This window comes from Dermochelys coriacea, chromosome 2, assembly GCF_009764565.3.
Source record: "Dermochelys coriacea isolate rDerCor1 chromosome 2, rDerCor1.pri.v4, whole genome shotgun sequence".
NCBI classification, from domain to species: Eukaryota; Metazoa; Chordata; order Testudines; family Dermochelyidae; genus Dermochelys; species Dermochelys coriacea.
The window spans coordinates 236,096,790-236,116,736 of record NC_050069.1 but is presented as its reverse complement, the minus strand read 5'-3'; the positions used below and the strand labels follow the sequence as shown (position 1 = coordinate 236,116,736).

General features: G+C 42.8%; 1 protein-coding gene across 28 annotated transcripts in view; it reads right to left on the bottom strand.

Annotated features, from left to right (window-relative positions):
* The window catches only part of KIAA1217 (KIAA1217 ortholog), a 528,161-nt gene that overhangs the window by 70,314 nt on the left and 437,900 nt on the right, over positions 1 to 19,947 (bottom strand). For 27 of the 28 annotated variants that reach the window (XR_006279438.1, XR_006279437.1, XM_043509473.1 and 24 more), the window contains one exon: positions 2,708 to 3,540. Coding sequence is in view for 26 of the 28 variants with exons in the window: in XM_043509473.1 (XP_043365408.1) it covers positions 2,708 to 3,540 (833 nt within the window). In the remaining 2 variants the exon portion in view is untranslated. Of the gene's footprint in view, positions 1 to 2,707; positions 3,541 to 10,279; positions 10,493 to 19,947 lie in introns of those variants that run through there. The other variant, XM_043509464.1, reaches the window with a different exon arrangement.

The window sequence follows — 19,947 nt, the reverse complement described above, 5'->3', positions numbered from 1 at the left end:
TGCGGCCACCTGGACTTCTAGTGACCCAGTCAGCTGTGCTGACCAGAGCCACCAGGGTCCCTTTTTGACTAACTGTTCTGGTCAAAACTGGATAGCTGGCAACCTTAAGTTCAGCTGACTTCAATTGTTTTTGCTTATATGGGTGAAAGTCAGTCCCATGCAAAGGGCTGGCATGAGACCTGTGCATCACTTAAGTCCCACATAAACCCTCACCAAAGGACTTATGTAGAACTTAAGCACTGTGTAAACCTATGAATTTTGCCACATGTGACTCAGGCCTAGTCTACATGGGGGGTGGAGGGAAGCTAAGTCGGTCTAAGTTACACAACTTCAGCTACGAAAATAGCATAGCTGAAGTCGGCGTACCTAGAGCTACTTATCCCAGTGTCTTCACTGCAGTAGGTCAACTGCTGATGCTCCCTCGTCAACTCCACTTACATTTCTCATTTCGGTGGAGTACCGGAGTCGATGGGAGAGTGCTCGGCAGTCGATTTATCACATCTTCACTAGATGTGATAAATCGACCCCCGCTGGATTGACTGCTAAGGAGGTAAGTGTAGACATACCCTAAGGACTGAAGTATCAGGCCTGTTATTTTATTTTCTCATTTGATAGTACCTGTCTTGCTGAAAAAACAAGTGGGATTTAGACACCTTCTGATTAGACGATAGCTGTGCTATCTCCCACTGCCAGATATAAAGATGCTTCATCGCTTCCATTATAATTATTGCCTGTCAGCTGTTTATAATTGAGCTGTAAAAATTCAGCTTAAACTGAAACAGAATTCAGCATCCTGAGCCAGGAGGCACTTTGTATTATTTATTTCATTTAATACAATTGCAATAAAAATTGGATTTACTGTTTATGAAATTATGAAAGGATTATTTTAATAAGTCTTAAGGCTCTTCATAGTTGTATAACTCAAAAACATCATTTCCTAAAGTAACATTTCAGAGGTTAGACAATAGACTAATTTGCACTGATTGCTTTTGGTATTTAGTATGATTTTTTAAAATAGCCCAGACACTCAAGGTTTCAAGAAACAAAATAAAACATGAGCACTTTCCAGTGTAAGTAATAAATAGTGGGTTGAATTTTAAATACATGTATATATTTAGAAGTGCTATTATGCAAATATTGTATTCATAATTTTAAATGCACTTTAGGGACAATACTCAGATTGCTGGCACAGAATTATTTGTAAATTCACTAGTGTGTATGTGTGTGCGTGTGCACACATGCATGTGTGGGCATGCATGGGATTACACTTGGGGGTATCCTTAAGTCTCATGCCGCATTGATCCTCTCTCTAGCTAATTACAGTTGGAGGAGACTCATTCTGAGCCTGTCAATCAGATGTGTGGTAGAAGTCAGCTCAGGCTTAAAGCCCAAACTGGACCCAAACCAGGCTGGAGAGTGTTGAGTTGTTTTCAGACCTGACCCAAACCTGATATTTCCCCCTGAGCTTGTGTCAGCACCAACCTGCTGCCGACTCATCCTTGGGGCTCAGCCTAGTGAGGATTTCCTGCTTCTCACACCCCAGGGATATGAGCTCTGCAACTCGTCAGAATGCTCACTCTGTAGCATACACAGCGCAATAAGGTGGCAGTGGCCAGCAGCAGTTGGGACACATAGCCACCACTGCACCAACCCTACAGGCAGGAGGAGGTGATTGGAGAAAACCTGAGCAGGTCGGGTTGCTGTCAGACCAGATTCAAACTTGACACTCTCGTTGGGTTCTGTTGGGTTCCCATTGGGCTGCAAAACTCTACGTAGTGGGGGCACTTAAGAGAGATGCGAGGCACTACTTCTCCCCAGGGCTGAGTCATTAGTTACCTTTCACAGCCTTTAGCCTTTGAGAGCCTAGTGTTGTCCAGCTAGCCTCCTTCAATTCCCTAATGAGTTCTGTAAAAGTTAGCAGCACAGACAATAGCCTATCATTAGTACAACTGTACTGGTATATCTTAGCCAACTGCCAATATAATCATCTTTCTGCCCAAGGGTAGGGTCTATGCCAGCAGAAGTCATCATAAGACCTTTGTGCAAATCTGACCCTTAAGAAGACAGGAGAGATCACCATCAGGTGATAACTAACAGATAGGTCATCAATTAACCATTTGTTCTGCTAGAAAAAATCAGCAGAAAGAACATTCTTGTTTCAATTTCTTCAACAGGATGGACTTGCTGATCTCAGCAATGCTCCCCAAAGAGTATATTAAAAACAAACTATTCTATTTTTATGCAAATTCACGTATTACAACAGATAAGACAACCAGTGATAAATTCTTCCATTTCCTCACACTAGATGAGAAAAACTCCACTTCATAAAGAATAGAAATTGTAATATCAGAGTGTCATTCTGAACAGGTGTGAAATATATTCCCTTAACAGCACTAGCAGTATAACATTTGTTCTTGTAACATGATTTACTTGTCTGAAAAAAAAAATCCGTTAATCATTTTATTTTTTCAAATGACTGAAACATACCACTAATTAATATGATCCTGGATTACCATTAGGAGGCAACACTTTTTTGGAAGTAAATTTTGTTCTTTTGGTACATCGGCCCCTTTAAATTACTTACTGCCCAAATAGTTCCCTAAGGACCACACCCTAGTATACTGGGCTCCAGTGTATTAAATGAGTTTATGCACACAGATCAGGACTCTCTCTCATTTACATACCTTACATTCTTGCTCTGTCTTACCTTGTCTCTTTGTCTTTGGGCACCGCAGCTGATCCATAGCCAAAAACCTGTTTGTCAGCCGCAGACGGAACTACCTCGACCATGCCAGGTGAACCCATAGTATTCCGTGCTTTAGTTTCCACAAACATCGGAGCTCCTGGTTCTTTTTTAAAGGACTGGCGACTAGGAGAAGACCTGTCTGGCTGGACAACATGAGGAGGCACGTGAGTGTTATGCTGAGTATGAATATCAATCAGTCTCATGTCAGTGACTCTGTGAGGAGAGGCAGGAGGAGTTTTAGGACCAAGAGTTGGCAAATGGCTGTCAGGGTATTTTCTTGGTTTTTGTCTGTACAATGATTGCTCCATCATTTCAGGTTGCAGAGAGGGGCTACAGTAAGTGTTCGAGGACCTCATTGCACTGCGATGATAAGCAACAATGTGATCAGGAACGTCAAGAGGGTGTCCAGTATGGGGAGCAGCAACACTCATTCTCCCCTCATGATACAGGTAAGGGTCGGCATATAGCCCTTCATTTCGAAACAGTGCAAGGTTTTTGTTACTCAGGTCCTCATCTGGTTTCACGTCCCTTCTTTCCAAAATGGCACTAGGGCTTGGTGATATGGATCTTGATGCTGGCACACTTGAAAGCCTGTCTCTGGGAATTGTTGCATTGCCTGGCATGCCCACGGGCCTGGCCACACCATAAGGAATTCTGGATGGAGACGGGGGCATAGAGTGGGGCACAGGTGTAATGGGTGATGAGCTTGGAATTGCATGAGAAGGATGTGTAGCAGATCCTGGCCGGGGAGCATTTGGGCCGTCTCGGCCTATGTAAGCAATTTCTCTTTGCATCTGAAATAAAGGAAAACCATATGAGACACATCTTTACTCATTAGCCTACACACCATATCAGCTGCTGCTTAGATATCAACTCCAGTGAAAAGAATTTAACTTAAATTTCTTTATCATATATTTAAATAAAATAAACTCTTTTGAGACTGCAGCTCCTAATGAAAATAGGATCTGCAGAAGGTAGGAAAATTGACCCACATTAATAGAATATTAGAGAATTTTCTAAATTCATTTACTAATACAAGAAATATATTATGAGCATTCTCACTGTTTATTTGCACTACAGTAGCACGGAGAAGCCTGAACTGAGATCTGGGCCTCATTTTGCTAGCTGCTGGACATGCTCATAGTGACAACAGTCCCTGCCTTGAAGACCTTGTATATCTGTTTGAAACAGAAATACAGCTATGAATGATTGATTCTAAATTTTGTCAGTGGCCATCAATAGTTTGCTGGTGCTTTTACTTATGTATCAAAAATGAAGTCTGAAGAGGTATGCAGAGTGATGCCTGCAGCCCTTACTCAAGCAACATAAACTCTTGTAATCAATGGGACATTTGCTTCACTGGAGGATTTGTTCTTCTGATAATATCTTGCCAAGATCATTACTTTTGTGCAGAAATCTGAAAATTATATATTGAGTGTATGTAGCATTGTTGTTGAGTGTAGGTAATTTCTCCTAGAGTTTTGCTGATACATGAAAATTAATCTGCACAGAACAGTTTTCTGATATAAAGCACGTATCACAGACCTTCTGTATCACATGGCCAAAGATACTACAGCGACTATTCATGGACTTTGTTTAAAAAAACAAGACACTTACAACCACTTCCAGCTAAAACTGACATAAAAAGAGCTGCAGTAATTGCCAACAGAAAGGTGGGAACAAACAGGAAAAAGAAGGGGAACACGTCTTTTGAAGGATGCGTTAGTCTTTCGCTAGCTGGCTAAGGGCATAGCTGAAAACTTTGCAGACAATGGTATGCTCATCCGCTGCAGGGAATAGAACATCTCACTCTGCTCAGCAGGGACCTCTCCAGATGACTGAGTATTACTATTGACAGGCACAGAAGGGGATCTCATTGCTGCAAGCTTAATTAATGCCTCTGATGAGTCTTGAATGACAAGTAGGGGAGGTTGAGGATCAGCTGGGATCCATCAAAGATGCAGGGGACCTCATTTCCAAAGGAAAAAAATCTTTACTTTGCTTTAAAATGTATTGTCCACTCAATATGGGTATGTCTACACTGCGTGTGGGGAGCCTCCCAGTCCAGGTCCAGAGACTCACGCTAGTGCTCTAAAAATAGCTATGTAGACATTGTGGCTTGGGCTCTGAAGTCAGGGGCGGGGAGGGGTGGTGGGAAGCTTGAGAGACTGAGCTGCAATATCAAAGTGGCAATTACACAGCCGTTTTTAGTGCATTTGCATGAGCCCTGCTACCACAAGTCTGAGGAACCAGGCTGGGAGGCTCGCTCCAAGATGCTGTGTAGACATGTTGACATCACACCCCATCATTTACATGGGATTCCAGCAAAAAACCAAATTCATCACCAAACTAGAATGATCGCTACCTTAACTTGTTTAGCAACATGCGACCCACGTGCCTTGTTACGCACCATCTGTTTGAAATCCTTGTCCAACGTTTACTCCTTCATGTTATGATAATGTGGCTGGATTTGCAGCAATCACAATGCATGCCAGTAGTGAAGCAAGGGGTTACATTCTCTCCCTATCCCACCAACAAGATTTTCCATTGTTAAGGAAATTGCCATGCCTGTATATACAGTACAACTGTTCCTCTCACAGAGATGCCACACTTTGGAATTACAAAGGACTCTCCCTAGGACTGGAGTTCAGGGATTTGCAACACCACACAGCAACAAAAAGAAAGGAGAGGAGATAACCTGGTGGCAGCAGCAAAAATACAGAAATAAATAAAACAGAACAAAGAAGAGCACAAGGATGGGCCGTGAAAACCACAACAAACTCCAAGCCAGACTGTTTCAGTCACAAGGAGAGACATGGACAATTTTATCATTTGTTCAGTGAATTGGTATAATTTTGGATTTTAAATAGAAACACTGTACAATAAAATTTAACATGCACAATCCCTACTGAATAAAAGATAAAATGAGATGACTAACATTCTACATACACAGCTGTCTGTCCTGCTTTGAGAGACAGGGCTAGCCTTACAGGTGGGCACCATGGTCAGGGGGATGCTGTGGTCAAGCAGATGCTGCAAGGTAAGAGGCTAGCGCTCATCACCTGGGCTCTGCTCTCCACTTGTGAGTGGCTTTGTTGCTGGCGTGGTGTTCCGGCTTGGCAGAAGGGGCAGGAAGGTCGGGCTGGCTCCCAGCTGGGGGAGGGACTAAAGTTGCAGGGGGCGGAGGAGGTTGTTTCAACTTGTGGCTTGGGAGGGTCTGCCCTGGGGTGAGCTGCAGGAGCGCTACTGGGCCTGGGAAAGTGCCCTGCAGGGCAAGCAGGGGCCAGGGCTGGCCTTTCCCCTGGGGCGATACCATGCATCAGTCTGTGCTGGGCTGTGGGGAGAGCTGCTTCTGCCAAATGTCTCCTCTCTCACCCTAGGCTGCCTGGCGCAGCCCACCCACCAGGGTAGCTGCTCACTTGCCCCCAAATGCCCGTGGAGCAGGGGTGTATGGGGCGCGCCCAGGCTGGTGACAAGAGCTCCTGTGGCTGCACAACGGTGTCCAAAGTTGGGCGGTGCTGAGGAGTGGAGGGGGCAGGGCTCCCTGGACAGGTTCCCAGCAGCTCAGGGAAACAGACTCTGTGTTGGGTGTGTGCTGTGCTGGTCTTCAGTTTGTGCCTTGCTGCACTCCTATCCCTCCAGCACTTTGCACGGTTGCCAACCCAGCATTCTTGCCGCAGCTGCCAGAGGCTCGGGTGCTACATCAAGCCAGCGCTGAGTGTACAGGCTGCCCAGGCTGTTTGCAGGGGTCTCTGCTATAGGTTGCACACAGTCCTTAACATAACTTAAAAGCTTCTCCTGTAAACTCAAGGTGTGTGACCATACTGTGTATCCGTACTTAAGCTCAAAGAAAGGGTCCCAAAATATAAATATGCCCATGGTGCCATTTTCCCTAAGGCCAGCCCTGTTGAGAGAGACAGCCACACACTGTGCTGTGTGTCTTCTGAAGCCAGATGCTATGCACAGGCCTGATCCAAAGCTCACTGAAGTTAATGAAAAGACTCCTGCTGACTACAGTGGGCTTTGGATCAGACTCCACAAGTGTAAATCGGACACGTGGCAATGGGTGCCTGTGACTGTGAGAGCAGGACTGAGACCAAAGTCTATAATCATTGTGCACAATAACAGTCTTCCAAGGTGAAGAAACATAGATGCTGGGATTCCCAGGCAGGCAGACACATGAGAAATTTGATAATTTGAGGCCAAGAGGAGAAAAGTGTCAATAGGAAACTTGAAAAGCCCAGAATTAACAGTGACAGGTGTAATATCCCCTAGTCAATCCAACACTCATGCTGAATGGTCATTCATTTCTCCTGAGGTAGAGGACTCATTCAGCACAAAATTCCTGTTTTCTGTTTGGATGCATGAAGACATAAATGAAAAATTCACACAGGAACTGGAGTATTGTTCAAAATAGGACTGGCCAGTACTTGGCATTTACAGTCCTTACCCCATATCCATTTGTGCCAAGTACTGGCACATTTATTAATATTTATTCCCTATTTGTACTACAATAGTACACAGAGTTCTCAGTCAAGACTGGGGCCCCATTGTCTTGGGCATGTCACAAACACAGAGAAAGACACTGTCTCTGTCCTGAAAAGTTTATAATGTAATTGAAGACATGACTTAAAAAGTGGGTGTAACAATCAGAAGAAGGGAATGGCAGGGGTAGAAAGAGAAGGAGGGAGGGCATGGGTAACAGTGACAGGAACACAGGGTTATGTAGACAGGATACATGTACAGCTTGGCAAATTGGAGTCATACAATTTTTGTGTGTTTGGATTATAGCTTCTGCTTTCACCTGTCCTGTTTCTTTCTCTCCTGTTGTTCTGTCTCTGTTCCAAGTACCCAGATTTTTTGCCCATGAGTACTTTAGGACTGCATACAATGGTCTCTTTTTTCCTTCTCATCTCTGTTCTAACTTTTATGAGTTTCTACTCTCTCCCTTTTTAATTCTTTTTTGCTCTCTCCTTTATCCATCCTCCTTCTACTCCCCTCCTCCCATACACTACTGGCATACACTGGGCCTCCTGTTCTGATGTGAAAGGCAAATGCCTCAGGAACAAAGTAAAGAGGAGACTGAGCTGGCCCAAGCCAATATAAGTGATCTCCTGCCACAGCCAGCCTGCAGTAAGGGTGTGGTAGCGATGCTCCTACTGTAGCCGTAATGTAATGTCCCATGCTTCACAACTGCAGTCACACTAGGGTGACTAGATAGCAAGTATGAAAAATCAGGATAGGGTGGAGGGTAACTGGTGCCTATATAAAAAAAAAAGCACCACCACAATCTGCCTGGCTCTCACACAGTTGCATGTTATGGAATGGAAGCCATAAAAGAGCCTTTACTCTTCCTTGCATAATGCATGTATGGGCTGTGCAGAATTGCAGTCTCTGTACTCCGTGGAGTGCAGGGCCTGGTCCATCCCTATGTCCCCGAATCGTGTGGCACCCCAGAGGAGAGGATGGAGGCCTCATGGACAGCAGAGGACAAGCTGCAATTCAGCAAAGGGTGCAGTAGTAGATGTGGCATGTTTCATGATGCATTTTGCCTTCCAGTGCTCCAGTTGAGACTGCCCTGCCATGCTGCTCCTTACACTAAACTGTACCTAAATGACACTATCTAGCCCACATCTTTTGTATTTTTCCCTTGCATACAAATAAGAAGGAAATGTTAAAACAAAGGACTGATACTCTGAACTCTGTTCCTTGCTCTACTATCAACTCACTGTGTCCTTAGGCAAATCACAGTTGGTTTACTCAACTGTAAACTGGGTTTAATTATAACCAATATTTTTCCAGGGCTTTGAGATTTTTGAATGAAGATGCTATGGAAAGTGCTAAGTATTATTACAAAAATGATTAATATATTTATATGTAAATAACTTTTTTAATGAATAGGTTCTGAAATCACTCCACTAGAAAAATATTTTATTACTTTGTTAATCAAGTGAAATATTTAATTTAAAAAAGACAAATGAATTAGTTAATTTATTCCTTCATCAGAATAAAATTAGAACCAAACTGTGCTAATTAACCTGAAATCTTAGTTGTAGTAGTTGCATTATAATAGAGTTTCTATAGCTGAGTTACTGATCTTCCATTCTGGCTTTGCACTGCTGAAAGAATAAGTCAACTTTACTAAATTTTGCAAATAAATGTCAATATAGTTCTGCACTGGCTGAAATAATTTAATCTGAAATAAGAAACAGTACCTCTGAAAATTACAGAGTTGGTAAATGGTTTGAAAAACACCAGTGGCCTCTAAGCACAACCGAACATGTCACTAGTGCCTATAAAAAGTATTAATTTACTGGCTCCAGTGACAACCCCACATTAGAGTACCTAATCGACTGGTCGCTGTAGATTGCAAAGTAGTGGTTTCTCCTCCTCTGCCCATGCTACCATTCCATGTTTCCATTCTTCTTTAATCACCAACCCTGCAGTCTGCCAATGTTAATCAGTACTTTGGATGTTCCAATTTATTGTAAACGAGTTAGCCTTCCAACTCCCCTGCTCTCTGTGCTCACAAACCCTATGTAGGGCTCACTTCTAAATGGGGGTGAAGTGGGTGGGTTATAGGAAGTAATGGGAGCTGCTCAGCTAAGTGCTGAGCTGTTCACTACTCTGAAAACATTGAGGGAGGTGTTATGGTGCATAAGCTATAATCCTTCTACTAGCAGGACAACTTGTTTTCCTGGACAGTGGCTACTGATCACCCTCACCTTCATACTGTGGCAACATTCAGTTCCCATGGCCCAACACAGACCTTCTTCAGTGCTATGCGTCCATATCAAAAGGGGTATGGGCACAAGTACTAGCTAGCCATGAGAAGCATAGTGCACTTTTTCAATGTACTGTATGGTTGCTGCCTGCATGCTGGCTGAGGTGGTGTGTGCAGCTTAGCTGGTACACCACCTCTCCTTCCGTATGGCACAGGATCAAGCACATACTTAACATTTTTCTTGATTATACCCAGTTCTTTCATGTACACCTGCACATAAGCCTAGCCTCTACAGCTATACAAATGTTTATCTCATGGTATTTTACATGTTTGGCTACATTTACATTTACATTTTACATGATGTTGCCCTTAGAGATCCCTGCTTACACATAAGTTTAATTCACACAGTATCCTAAAAGTCCTATGGGGCAGCAAAGAATACCTATTTAACTTTTTATTGAATATAGAGCAAATCTATAAAACTCCAAGCTAGCCACAAAACAAACTTAAGAGCAAAAATAATGGCTGACTGCTTAAACTCATCTATAGTCAATGTGTACATTAACCATGGCGTCTATAAACATGTGGCAAAGATTTTCAGGAAATATTTTAGACTGTCTGTTCTTTCAGACACAAATTTAAAAAATATGCTTAAGTACTCTACCTCTAATCCATGTATTTATGCCTACTGTTCTGAGACTGCTATTAAAAACAATACTACTTTTTTAACTAGACAACATTGCAACTCAAAGACAAATAAAAATATCCTTGCTAAAGGTTTTTATTCTGAAATAATTAAAGCCACTTACTTTTACTTAGGGAAATCACCTGCATGGATACAGCAGTAAGAAGAACATTTGGTTCCACTTCATAAAATACAGTTCGTTTACAGCCTTGAATCTGAATCCTCAGTCTAGAATAGGACATTTTAGGCATCCAGCCTTCTTGGAAAAAGATTTTAAACCTTAAAAAGGCTCCTCATTCCCTCTGCTCGCAACAAGTATGGGCCATCTTGTTTTACTGGATCATCCAAACAGTGCTGCTTCAAGAGACGTGTAAGTACTTTTCCACAGGATAAGTCTGCAATTTCCCCTCCCCTTAGAAATTAGTCACTAAATAACCTTTGTGGCATGTCACCCAGCCACAAACTGTGCATCCTACAGCTATGTAATTCAATCACTGAACAATTTCTTTAATGTGTGTGTATAAAATATAAAGAAGAGACTAACATTAAAGAATGAAGCAATGCAGAGTCTTGCAAAGGAGTGAACCATAAATAAAACAGCAGGTAACCTTTATTAAGGGAAGAAGGCTTATTCTAAAAGAAAACAATATGAAATACACATGTTAATTATTCAGTAAGAACTCAGTAAACTCAGCATTGCAGAAAACTTAGGAAAAAAACAGAACACACTGATTTGAGCAACTTTTAAAGTAATCAGATTGGTAGAGACATTTAGGGGAGTGAAATATGAAATTCTCCCTAAGATACAGCACCTGAGCAAAACAGGAGGCTGTCTACTAATTAACCAGTCACCTTAACAGCTTTACCAAGCTGAACTTTGGGACCTTTGTAAATCAATTTCATTGCTATCTCGTCAGAACATTGCACACGCAATTAAGGTAACTTTTGGAAAAAAAAGAGACAATTAAAAAAAGCAACTGTCGATTATTTATTTAGAATGATTACAGGAAAACGACCTTCCCTCCGACCCCCCATGCCCAAAATATCCAATAACGTTGGAAATACGTTTTTAAAAATACAGTACTCACTCAGTCGGAGAGATGGAACTGAAGGGACACTGGGAAACCACACAGCATAAGCACATTACAGCACTGCAGTTATCTGCTGCATGTTTATTGCTAAAAAATTCTGCCTGTGTCATTAGAACGGGCATTTGTGGGCTAGATCTAAAAGGGATTTAGATGCTTAGCTGCCACTTTCGGTGCCCAAAGCCAAAATCTCAAATCCCTGCTCAGCTGCCACCTAACCCTGTAGGTGCCTAAATTTCCAGTGGTGAAATCCCCTAGCTGCCTGAATTTCTGCCAGGGGGCATGTGCACAGCTGCCTAAGCCCTGATGCCAAGGCCCCTAAGCCTCAATGGAATTCACAAACTAGGTGTCTCCCTGCCTATCTTGCCCGCGGGCCCCAATCTGGTAGGCATGCTCTGAGCACGCCTACTGCATTGGGCCTTGGACAAAACACAGCTGGAAGAGGATGAGAAGATAGTGGTGGTGCTGCCCCCTTTCTAACTTTTGCCCTGTGGCTAGAGCCCCCCTGCAGGATGACCCAGGTTCAAATCACTCCTGTGCCTAATGTGGAGCAGGGATTTGAATCTAGGTCTCCCGTTCAAAGAGTGCCCCTAATCACTGGGCTATAGGGTACTTGGGCAGCAGAAATCTCTCTCAATCTGTCCTGCTGAAGCTGTTCCACTTTATATAAACAACTAGTCATTGGAACAGGGATTGGGGCCTGTCTTTTCCACATGCTAGCTCAGTGCCCTAACCTCAGGGCTATAGAGTTTCTCTCACATTTGCCCTGGCCCAGTGACTGTTAAGTATTTTAAACAAAGTGGAACAACTTCAGCAGGAGAGCGGAAGAGCCCCACCGCAGAACACCCTATAGCCCAGTGGTTAGGGCACTTACCTGAGAGGTGAGAGACCTGGGTTCAAAGCAGGCAGAAGGGGAATTTAGAGAGGGTTCACAACGGTGATGCCTGAGCAAAAGACACCTCCCTCCAGCCTAAACTTAGGCACCTCAACTCCCTCTCCTTGGCATTCTTATTGGCTGGCTTAGGCAGCTCCCCACTCAGCATGCTGGCTTTTGTGAATCTCATTGTTAGGTGCCTATCTCTCCCCATACATTGCATAGGAGCCTGGGCACTGAACTCAGGGCTGTGGATTACAATAGATGGCACAGCACCTAAAGGAGCTGTCCATAAAAGACAACACACAGGTTTTGGTGATTTTCAAGACCCACACACCCTTTGTAATGCTTGGTAACACTGAAACAAATGCACAAACTTAAGGACCCACCCAGGCACCCCCTTAATATGTTACTTAATACATAGACAGCCCCAAGCATTAGGCCTTGCAATACTGAATACAAGTCCCCTTTTTTTGTGGTCCTAGCCCTGTGGGTTTTTTCAGCTGGAGGAAAGGCATAAAGTGTTCTTGATGAGAAAGGGAAGAAAGTGAGAGCTGTACTAGCACAGGGAAATTTGCTGGGTTACATGTATGGGGTTATATGACTGACATCTACTCAATGTGCAGAGGCAGTCAAAAAAGCTAACAGAATGTTAGGAACCATTAGAAAAGGGATAGAGAATAAGACAGAAAATATCATAATGTCTTTATAAAAATCCATGGTACGCTCACATCTTGAATACAGCATGCAGTTCTCGTGCCCATCTCAAAAAAGATATATTGGAATTGGAAAAGGTACAGGGAAGGGCAACAATAACGATTAGGAGTATAGAACAACTTCCATAAGAGGAAAGATTAAAAAGACAGGGATTTTTCAGCTTGGAAAAGGGATGACTAAAAGAGGTATATGACAGAGGTCTATAAATCTTGACTGGTGTGGAAAAAGTGAATAAGGAAGTGTTATTTACTCTTTCACACAACACAAGAACTAGGGGTCACACAATGAAATTAATAGGTAGAGGCTTAAAGCAAACAAAAGGAAGTACTTCTTCACACAACACACAGTCAACCAGTGGATCTAGTTGCCAGGGGATATTGTGAAGGTCAAAACTATAACAGAGTTCAAAAAAAGATTTAGGTAAGTTCATGGAGGATAGGTCCAACAATGGCTATTAGCCAGGATGGGCAAGGATACAACACCATGCTCTGTGTGTCCCTAGCCTCTGTCTGCCAAAAGCTGGGAGGGGACGATGGGATGGATCACTCAAAGATTGCCTGCTCTGTTCATTCTCTCTGAAGCAGATGGCATTGGCCACTCTTGGAAGACAGGATATTGGACTAGATGGACCTTTGGTGTGACCCAGTATGACTGTTCTTATGACTCTGTGTGTATGTGTTTTAGTGGGGGGTCATCCATGATGGGATGTGATTGGAATAATACTTTTCTATTCCATGGTGCTTTCCCCAAAGAACTTTGCAAAAATTAATTTAGCTTCACAACACTTCAGTGAGAAAGGTATTATTACAACTGTTTCACAGATGGGCAAACTGAGGCACAGGATGGTTAAGTGACTTGACTACGGTCATGGCAAATCTAGGAACAAAGTCCAGGATTTCAGACTCACAGTCTCCTGCTCTAATCAATAGAAATCATTTCTGTTTCAATAAGCAGATGGAAGAACTCGTTCACATTAGAGACAGCTTTGGTATGTTGTGACACATGCACCATTTTTTTAAAAAAATGCACAAATCACCACCACTGGTTTTGACTAGAATTTCACAGTATTTTCACACAACATACTTAAATTTTTTAAAAATAATAGCTTGATTAAATATTTGCACTAGAAATATATTAAGAGAATGTCATGGCATAAAAAGACCATTAAATCCATTTATTTTTATTTTGAATTTAATCAGTCAGGGTTTGTTGTTTCTTGTGGCTACAGGAAGCAAAACATTCTCTACCATTGAGGCATCTGGCAGCTTTAGCTAGCCCATCAAGCACTCACTTTTTTAAAATGGGGATTTGGATGCTTGATTTAGTTATAACTAAAGTCAGAAATGCTAACCAACTGGACCCCAGAAACATCAAAAGTGGAAAACGGACCAATTGTTTAATACATATTGATAACACAGGTGCTTCCTAACAAGTGCAGTGTACATTCTACCAATAGCCTTTTAAAAAAAGTTTAACAACCCTGCAGTACGAAATCCCATTAATATTTTTATAATATGTAATATATAAGGGAGTCACTATGTCTTACTGTAGTTGATCTGCAATGAATTACAAACTGGTAGGGTGTACATAAGAACAGCCATATTGGGTCACACCAATGGTCCATCTAGCACAGTATCCAGTCTTCCGACAGGGACTAACACCAGGTGCTTCAGAGGGAATAGACAGAACGGGCAGTCATTGAGTGGATCCATCTCCTGTTGTCCAATTCCAGCTTTGTTTTCCATAACTGGACTCTAGCATAATAAAGTATACCCCAGAACACCAGATATACTGTGACTGGGCTCCTGGGCATCAGACGCAATATACAATAAGCTTCAAGTATGTCCGATGCACAGGCAGGCTTTTATTACTTAAGGAATGAAGCCTTTTTTAATTTGAAAATATGTCATAGCACAAATTTATAAATAATGCATGGACATGTCATTATCAAGGCTGCAATTCAATATCTGGGTTGTTATAATACACACAAACCACTCAAGCATCACTCTCCATTTTAATTACTTTATCAGAGCCCTCAAGGCTTGTCTATCTTGCCATGCCTTATCCTGCTTTTACTTGGTAGCTATTTACTTGTTTATAATGTTCTGTTCTTTTTCAGCTCGACAAACAATACACAAAAGCGCATGATCCTGAGAGGTACCGAGCTCCACGCTTCATCAGGATCAGGCACAAAATTCTGGGCTATTTATTGCTCTAAAATCCATGTTAGTGAAAGGCTGAAGTCACCATTGGGCACTTAGCTGCACCACTCTCCCTCATTTTCTCTAAAATACTAATAACTTCATTAGTCTCTTGGAGCTTTGCAGGTATTTTCCCTTCCCATTAATTTCTCTCTCTTTTTTATTAGTTGAAAAAATGTTACAGACACAAGAGAAAAAATACCATTTATAAAGTTGGACAAGATTTTTTTTAAAAGACCTATTTCAGTGTGTGTGTGTGTGTGTGTGTGTGTGTGTGTGTGTGTGTGTGTGTGTGTGAGAGAGAGAGATAGAAGGGTGGTTCCATTTTATCATCTGACCATTCTGACAATTATTCCTTTTCTTTTAATATTTTTATAGCTGGAAATAGTTACATAGCTAGTCTCTTGTTTTCATTTCTATAAATAACTGTTTCCTTGAAAAAAACGCAGACAAGCTGACTTACCCACTAGAATGTTTATTACTAATTTAGAGCCTGAACCTGCACTCCAGGACAAACTTTGCCAGAGTATGGAGTCAATGGGAGTTTTGCTTGAACATGACTAATACAGTCCCACAAAACCCAAAAACTAAGGTAATTTGTCAGAGATGTTTTCACAGATAAATACCAAGGAAAGTGTTGATTTCTGCTGTTTTTGCCAATGAGGTCCTCATGTGAATACCAAAAGCTCCACCATATACTAGCTAGCGTAGAGTCTAATCCTGATCCAAGAAATTAGAAGTTACAGATGACAAAGTCCTGTTATAACATCTAGATCAGGGGCTCTCAAGTTGTGGGCTAAGGTCCACAAGGACTGCCAAGGGGGTCTGTAGCACCCATCTTTCTCAACTTAGTGGAGCACCAGGAGCCTATATGTAAGGCAATCTGCTCCTTGTTCTAAGAGGAACTGATCCCCAGATCTGTACCCTTCCATTCCTCAGTAGAAGAGGGAAGAGAAGTGCTAATGGCCAATTCTGACAACACACATCATCTTTTCTCCTTCCAGTGAAAAACAAGGGATAGTAAAGGGTAAGCACAGGCAGCTGGTACTCAAGTTTATATGCAGCTAGCAGAGTGGAACAAGCCAGCACCATCTTTATGCTACTGTATACTGTGAATTATTTCCCATAAATTGGAACAAACTTTAAAATTAGTCTCAAATTTTCTAAAGCAGCCCTCCAGCTAAACCTCTATATTTATAGCCACATAGATTTCTGTGGCATCTCCAAAAAGATCAAAAAATGGACCCGTCAGAATTCTTATTTGAATTCTGATGGCAGATTCAGGTGGATGGGGAGGTAAGAGACTAGTTCTAGCAGTATAAGGAGGCTTAGGCCTGGTCTACAACGGCATGGGGGGGTGTCGATCTAAGTTATGCAACTTCAGCTACGTTATTCACATAGCTGAAGTCGACGTACTTAGACCTACTCACCGCGGTGTCTTCGCTGTGGTGAGTCAACTGCTGCCGCTCCCCCGTCAACTCTGCCTGCCCCCTCTCGCAGCAGTGGAGTACAGGAGTCAACAGGAGAGCGCTCGGGGGTCGATTTATCGCGTCTAAACTAGACGCGATCAATCGACTCTCGCTGGATCGATCGCTGCCCGCCGATCCGGCAAGTAGTATAGACATACCATTAGAGTTGCGACAGTCACAGATGATTTAGCTTCTGCGCTCTTAGTGTACCTTCTGATTTGTATTACCTCTTAACAGGGTCTTCAAAGATTCCTAAGGCACTCGCTAAAGCAGAGTATGTCCTGTGGTAAACACAGGTGCTGTAAAGTTCCATCACCTTATATTCATTCCAAATTTCCTATTTCTTTTTTTAAATCACTTAAATATCAACTAGGGTGAACCACTGTAAAGAGCTCTGTAGTACTTGTGCTTCAGTACTGGCACAGAAGGACTTCCTGTAGAAGAGATGGTTCTTACAACATTAGGTAAGCTGTGTCTGAACCCACTGACCCCCCATGCACCTGAATCCCAAGCCAGCATTTTTTTTTGTGGAATATATATTTTAAATGTTTTAATATTGTAGCTTAAATTGTGTGCTCAGTCCTTTGGTAGTGGCAGCATTTCGGAAGAATCAAGAATTTCACATGATTAAACATTTATCAGAAATGAAATATAAGCAAGTAGGGGTGGGTGAATCTTGTGGGGGATGAAGGTTCTGCAAGCCTTTCCAATTATTTCTGGGATCACAAAATTAGGGTCAATATAACAAGCCCTTTTCTGAAGCTGCATGAGCCAGGGACTATGGGCTCGGCTATTATTTCAAGCTGCAATCCTCTCACTCCCATGTAATTTAAACCTCACATTTTCTCCCAGAGGTGATTCAATATAAACAAACATGTTTTTCTAGCTAAAAGGAAGTCATTGGTACACACACACACATATGTATGAAAAAGCCTCCCCCCCAAAAGCTAAGCTGGCACCAGTGGCTGTGCTAAACTATACACATCTACAATTGTGCTGATTTCATTGGCATTTTTCTCTTCTTCCCCACCTGTTACATCTCTCTGTATAGGATTCTCACTCAATCTACTCTCTGCTCCATTTTCATCTTTTTTTCCATTGTCTTTTTTCTCTGCCCCAACACTCGAACCAAGATGATATAACCAGAATGGGATACTCACAGCTTCTTCTGCCTTCCTTATTAGCTATCCCACCTCATTTTTGAATCCCATTCTTCCTCCCTATTTCCTAGACAAGACCTTGACCCCATCATACACTAGCCAGCCCTGGGAGAGACAGCAAGACAATAAGGGAAGAGGAAGGTCAGCAGAAGAGGGCCGGGGGCAGGGAGGGGCTCCTGTGGCTTGCACATCCAGAGCTCAGAGGTCGCAAGAGAGGGGGCATGAGGAAGGAGAACATAACACTTAAAGGGGTGACAATAAGACTAAATGACCTAACCTACCCATAGGAGAGAGACTAACAGGTTTAAGGCCTATGAACTCTTACCTTAGAACTATAGGGAAAGGTTTTAAACCTCAGACAGCTGCAGCGGCACAGGAGCTAGCAAACAGAGCTCTAAACAGGGGAGTTTGAGTGGGAGTTTGCAAGGGGAGTTTGGCTTGTGGTGCTTGTTTGGGGTTTCTTTTGCTGGGGGGCGTGTGGTCTTTTTGGTGTGGCTTGTGTTTCCCAGATTAACAGGATTTAGGTGGGAAGGAGATGACAGATACAGAGGCAGCTGTGGGAGTGACTCCTGTAGTGAAAGACACATTGAGGATGACTGGATGTGGAAGCTGTGGTATGTACATGATCCTGGAGGGGGGAACCGGTAAGAGTTTTTTCTGCATGAAATGTCGTCTGATAGAGCTGATGGAGGAAAAGATCCGAGGTTTGGAGATGCAGGTGGAAAATCTGGTTGAGTTAAGGAAGGGGTTTGAGCAGATGATGGAGCAAAGATATGAGGTATCTGAAGGGAAAAGCTCAGACTCACAGATGGAAGCAGGGCTGGGGAATTTTGAGGAGAGACTGGATGAGGAAAGTGGTCAGTGGAAACATGTGACTCAAAGAACCAGGCAGAGAAAAAGACGGGCTAGTGAAGGAGAAATAGAGCTTAGGAACAGGTTTGCAGAGCTGGAAAATGAAGAAGGGGCTCAGCAGGTACTTGTTGAAGGTGGAAGGGTAAGGAAGAAGAGAAGAGAGGCTAGTCCTATAGAAAAGGGGAAGAGTCAAGGGAGACTACACCAAATATGAGCCCCAAGAGGATACAGGATGGGTTGAAGAGGATTGTAAGGGAAAATAGGAATGGAAAGAACTTGCAGCCAGAGAGAACAGGGGAGAGACTGGAGAATAGCACTGTCACCAGGAAAAGGCAGGTCTATGTGATCAGGGACTCTTTATTGAGAAGAATAGACAGGCTTGTAACTAGAGCTGATCCTGAGAATAGAAGGGTGTGCTGTCTTCCGGGTGCTAAGATACGGGATGTAGACCTGAGGTTGAAAAGGATCCTAAAGGGAGCGGGAAAGAATCCCCTAATTATCCTTCATGTGGGAACAAATGATACAGCCAGATTCTTGCTGGAAAGTATCAAGGGAGACTATGCTAGGCTGGGGAAGACACTTAAGGAAATTGAGGCTCAGGTGATCTTTAGCGGGATCCTTCCTGTTCCTAGAGAAGGGCAACAAAGGTCTGACAAGATTATGACTGTCAACAGATGGCTTAGGCAGTGGTGCTATAAGGAGGGCTTTGGGATGTATGGCCACTGGGAGGCATTCACGGACAGAGGTCAATTCTCTCAAGATGGACTTCATCTGAGTAGGGAAGGAAATAGACTTCTAGGATCGAGGCTGGCACAACTGATAAAGAGAGCTTTCAACTAGGAATTGGGGGGAGATGGATGGGAGATGTCCAGAAAATCTCCATGCCAGATTTTAGCATTGAGAGGGAAGAAGATGAAGTAAGAAAGGATACAGCCATGGGTAGGAGAACGTATATAAGGAGCGAGGGCGGTGTGGATACTAGTCTAATAGGTTATACTGGCTATAGAATGACTGTGCCTAATAGGGTACAAAATGTGAGCGAGGCCAAACAGCAAAAATTAAGATGTTTGTACACCAATGCGAGGAGTCTAGGTAACAAAATGGAGGAACTAGAGCTACTGGTGCAGGAAGTGAAACCAGATATTATAGGGATAACAGAAACATGGTGGAATAGTAGTCATGACTGGACTACAGGTCTTGAAGGGTATGTGCTGTTTAGGAAAGACAGAAACAAAGGTAAAGGGGGTGGAGTAGCATTGTATATCAATGATGAGGTAGAATGTAAAGAAATAAGAAGCGATGCAATGGATAAGACAGAGTCCGTCTGGGCAAAAATTATATTGGGGAAGAAAACTAGTAAAGCCTCTCCTACGATAGTGCTATAGACCTCCGGGATCTAATTTGGATATGGATAGAGCCCTTTTTAATGTC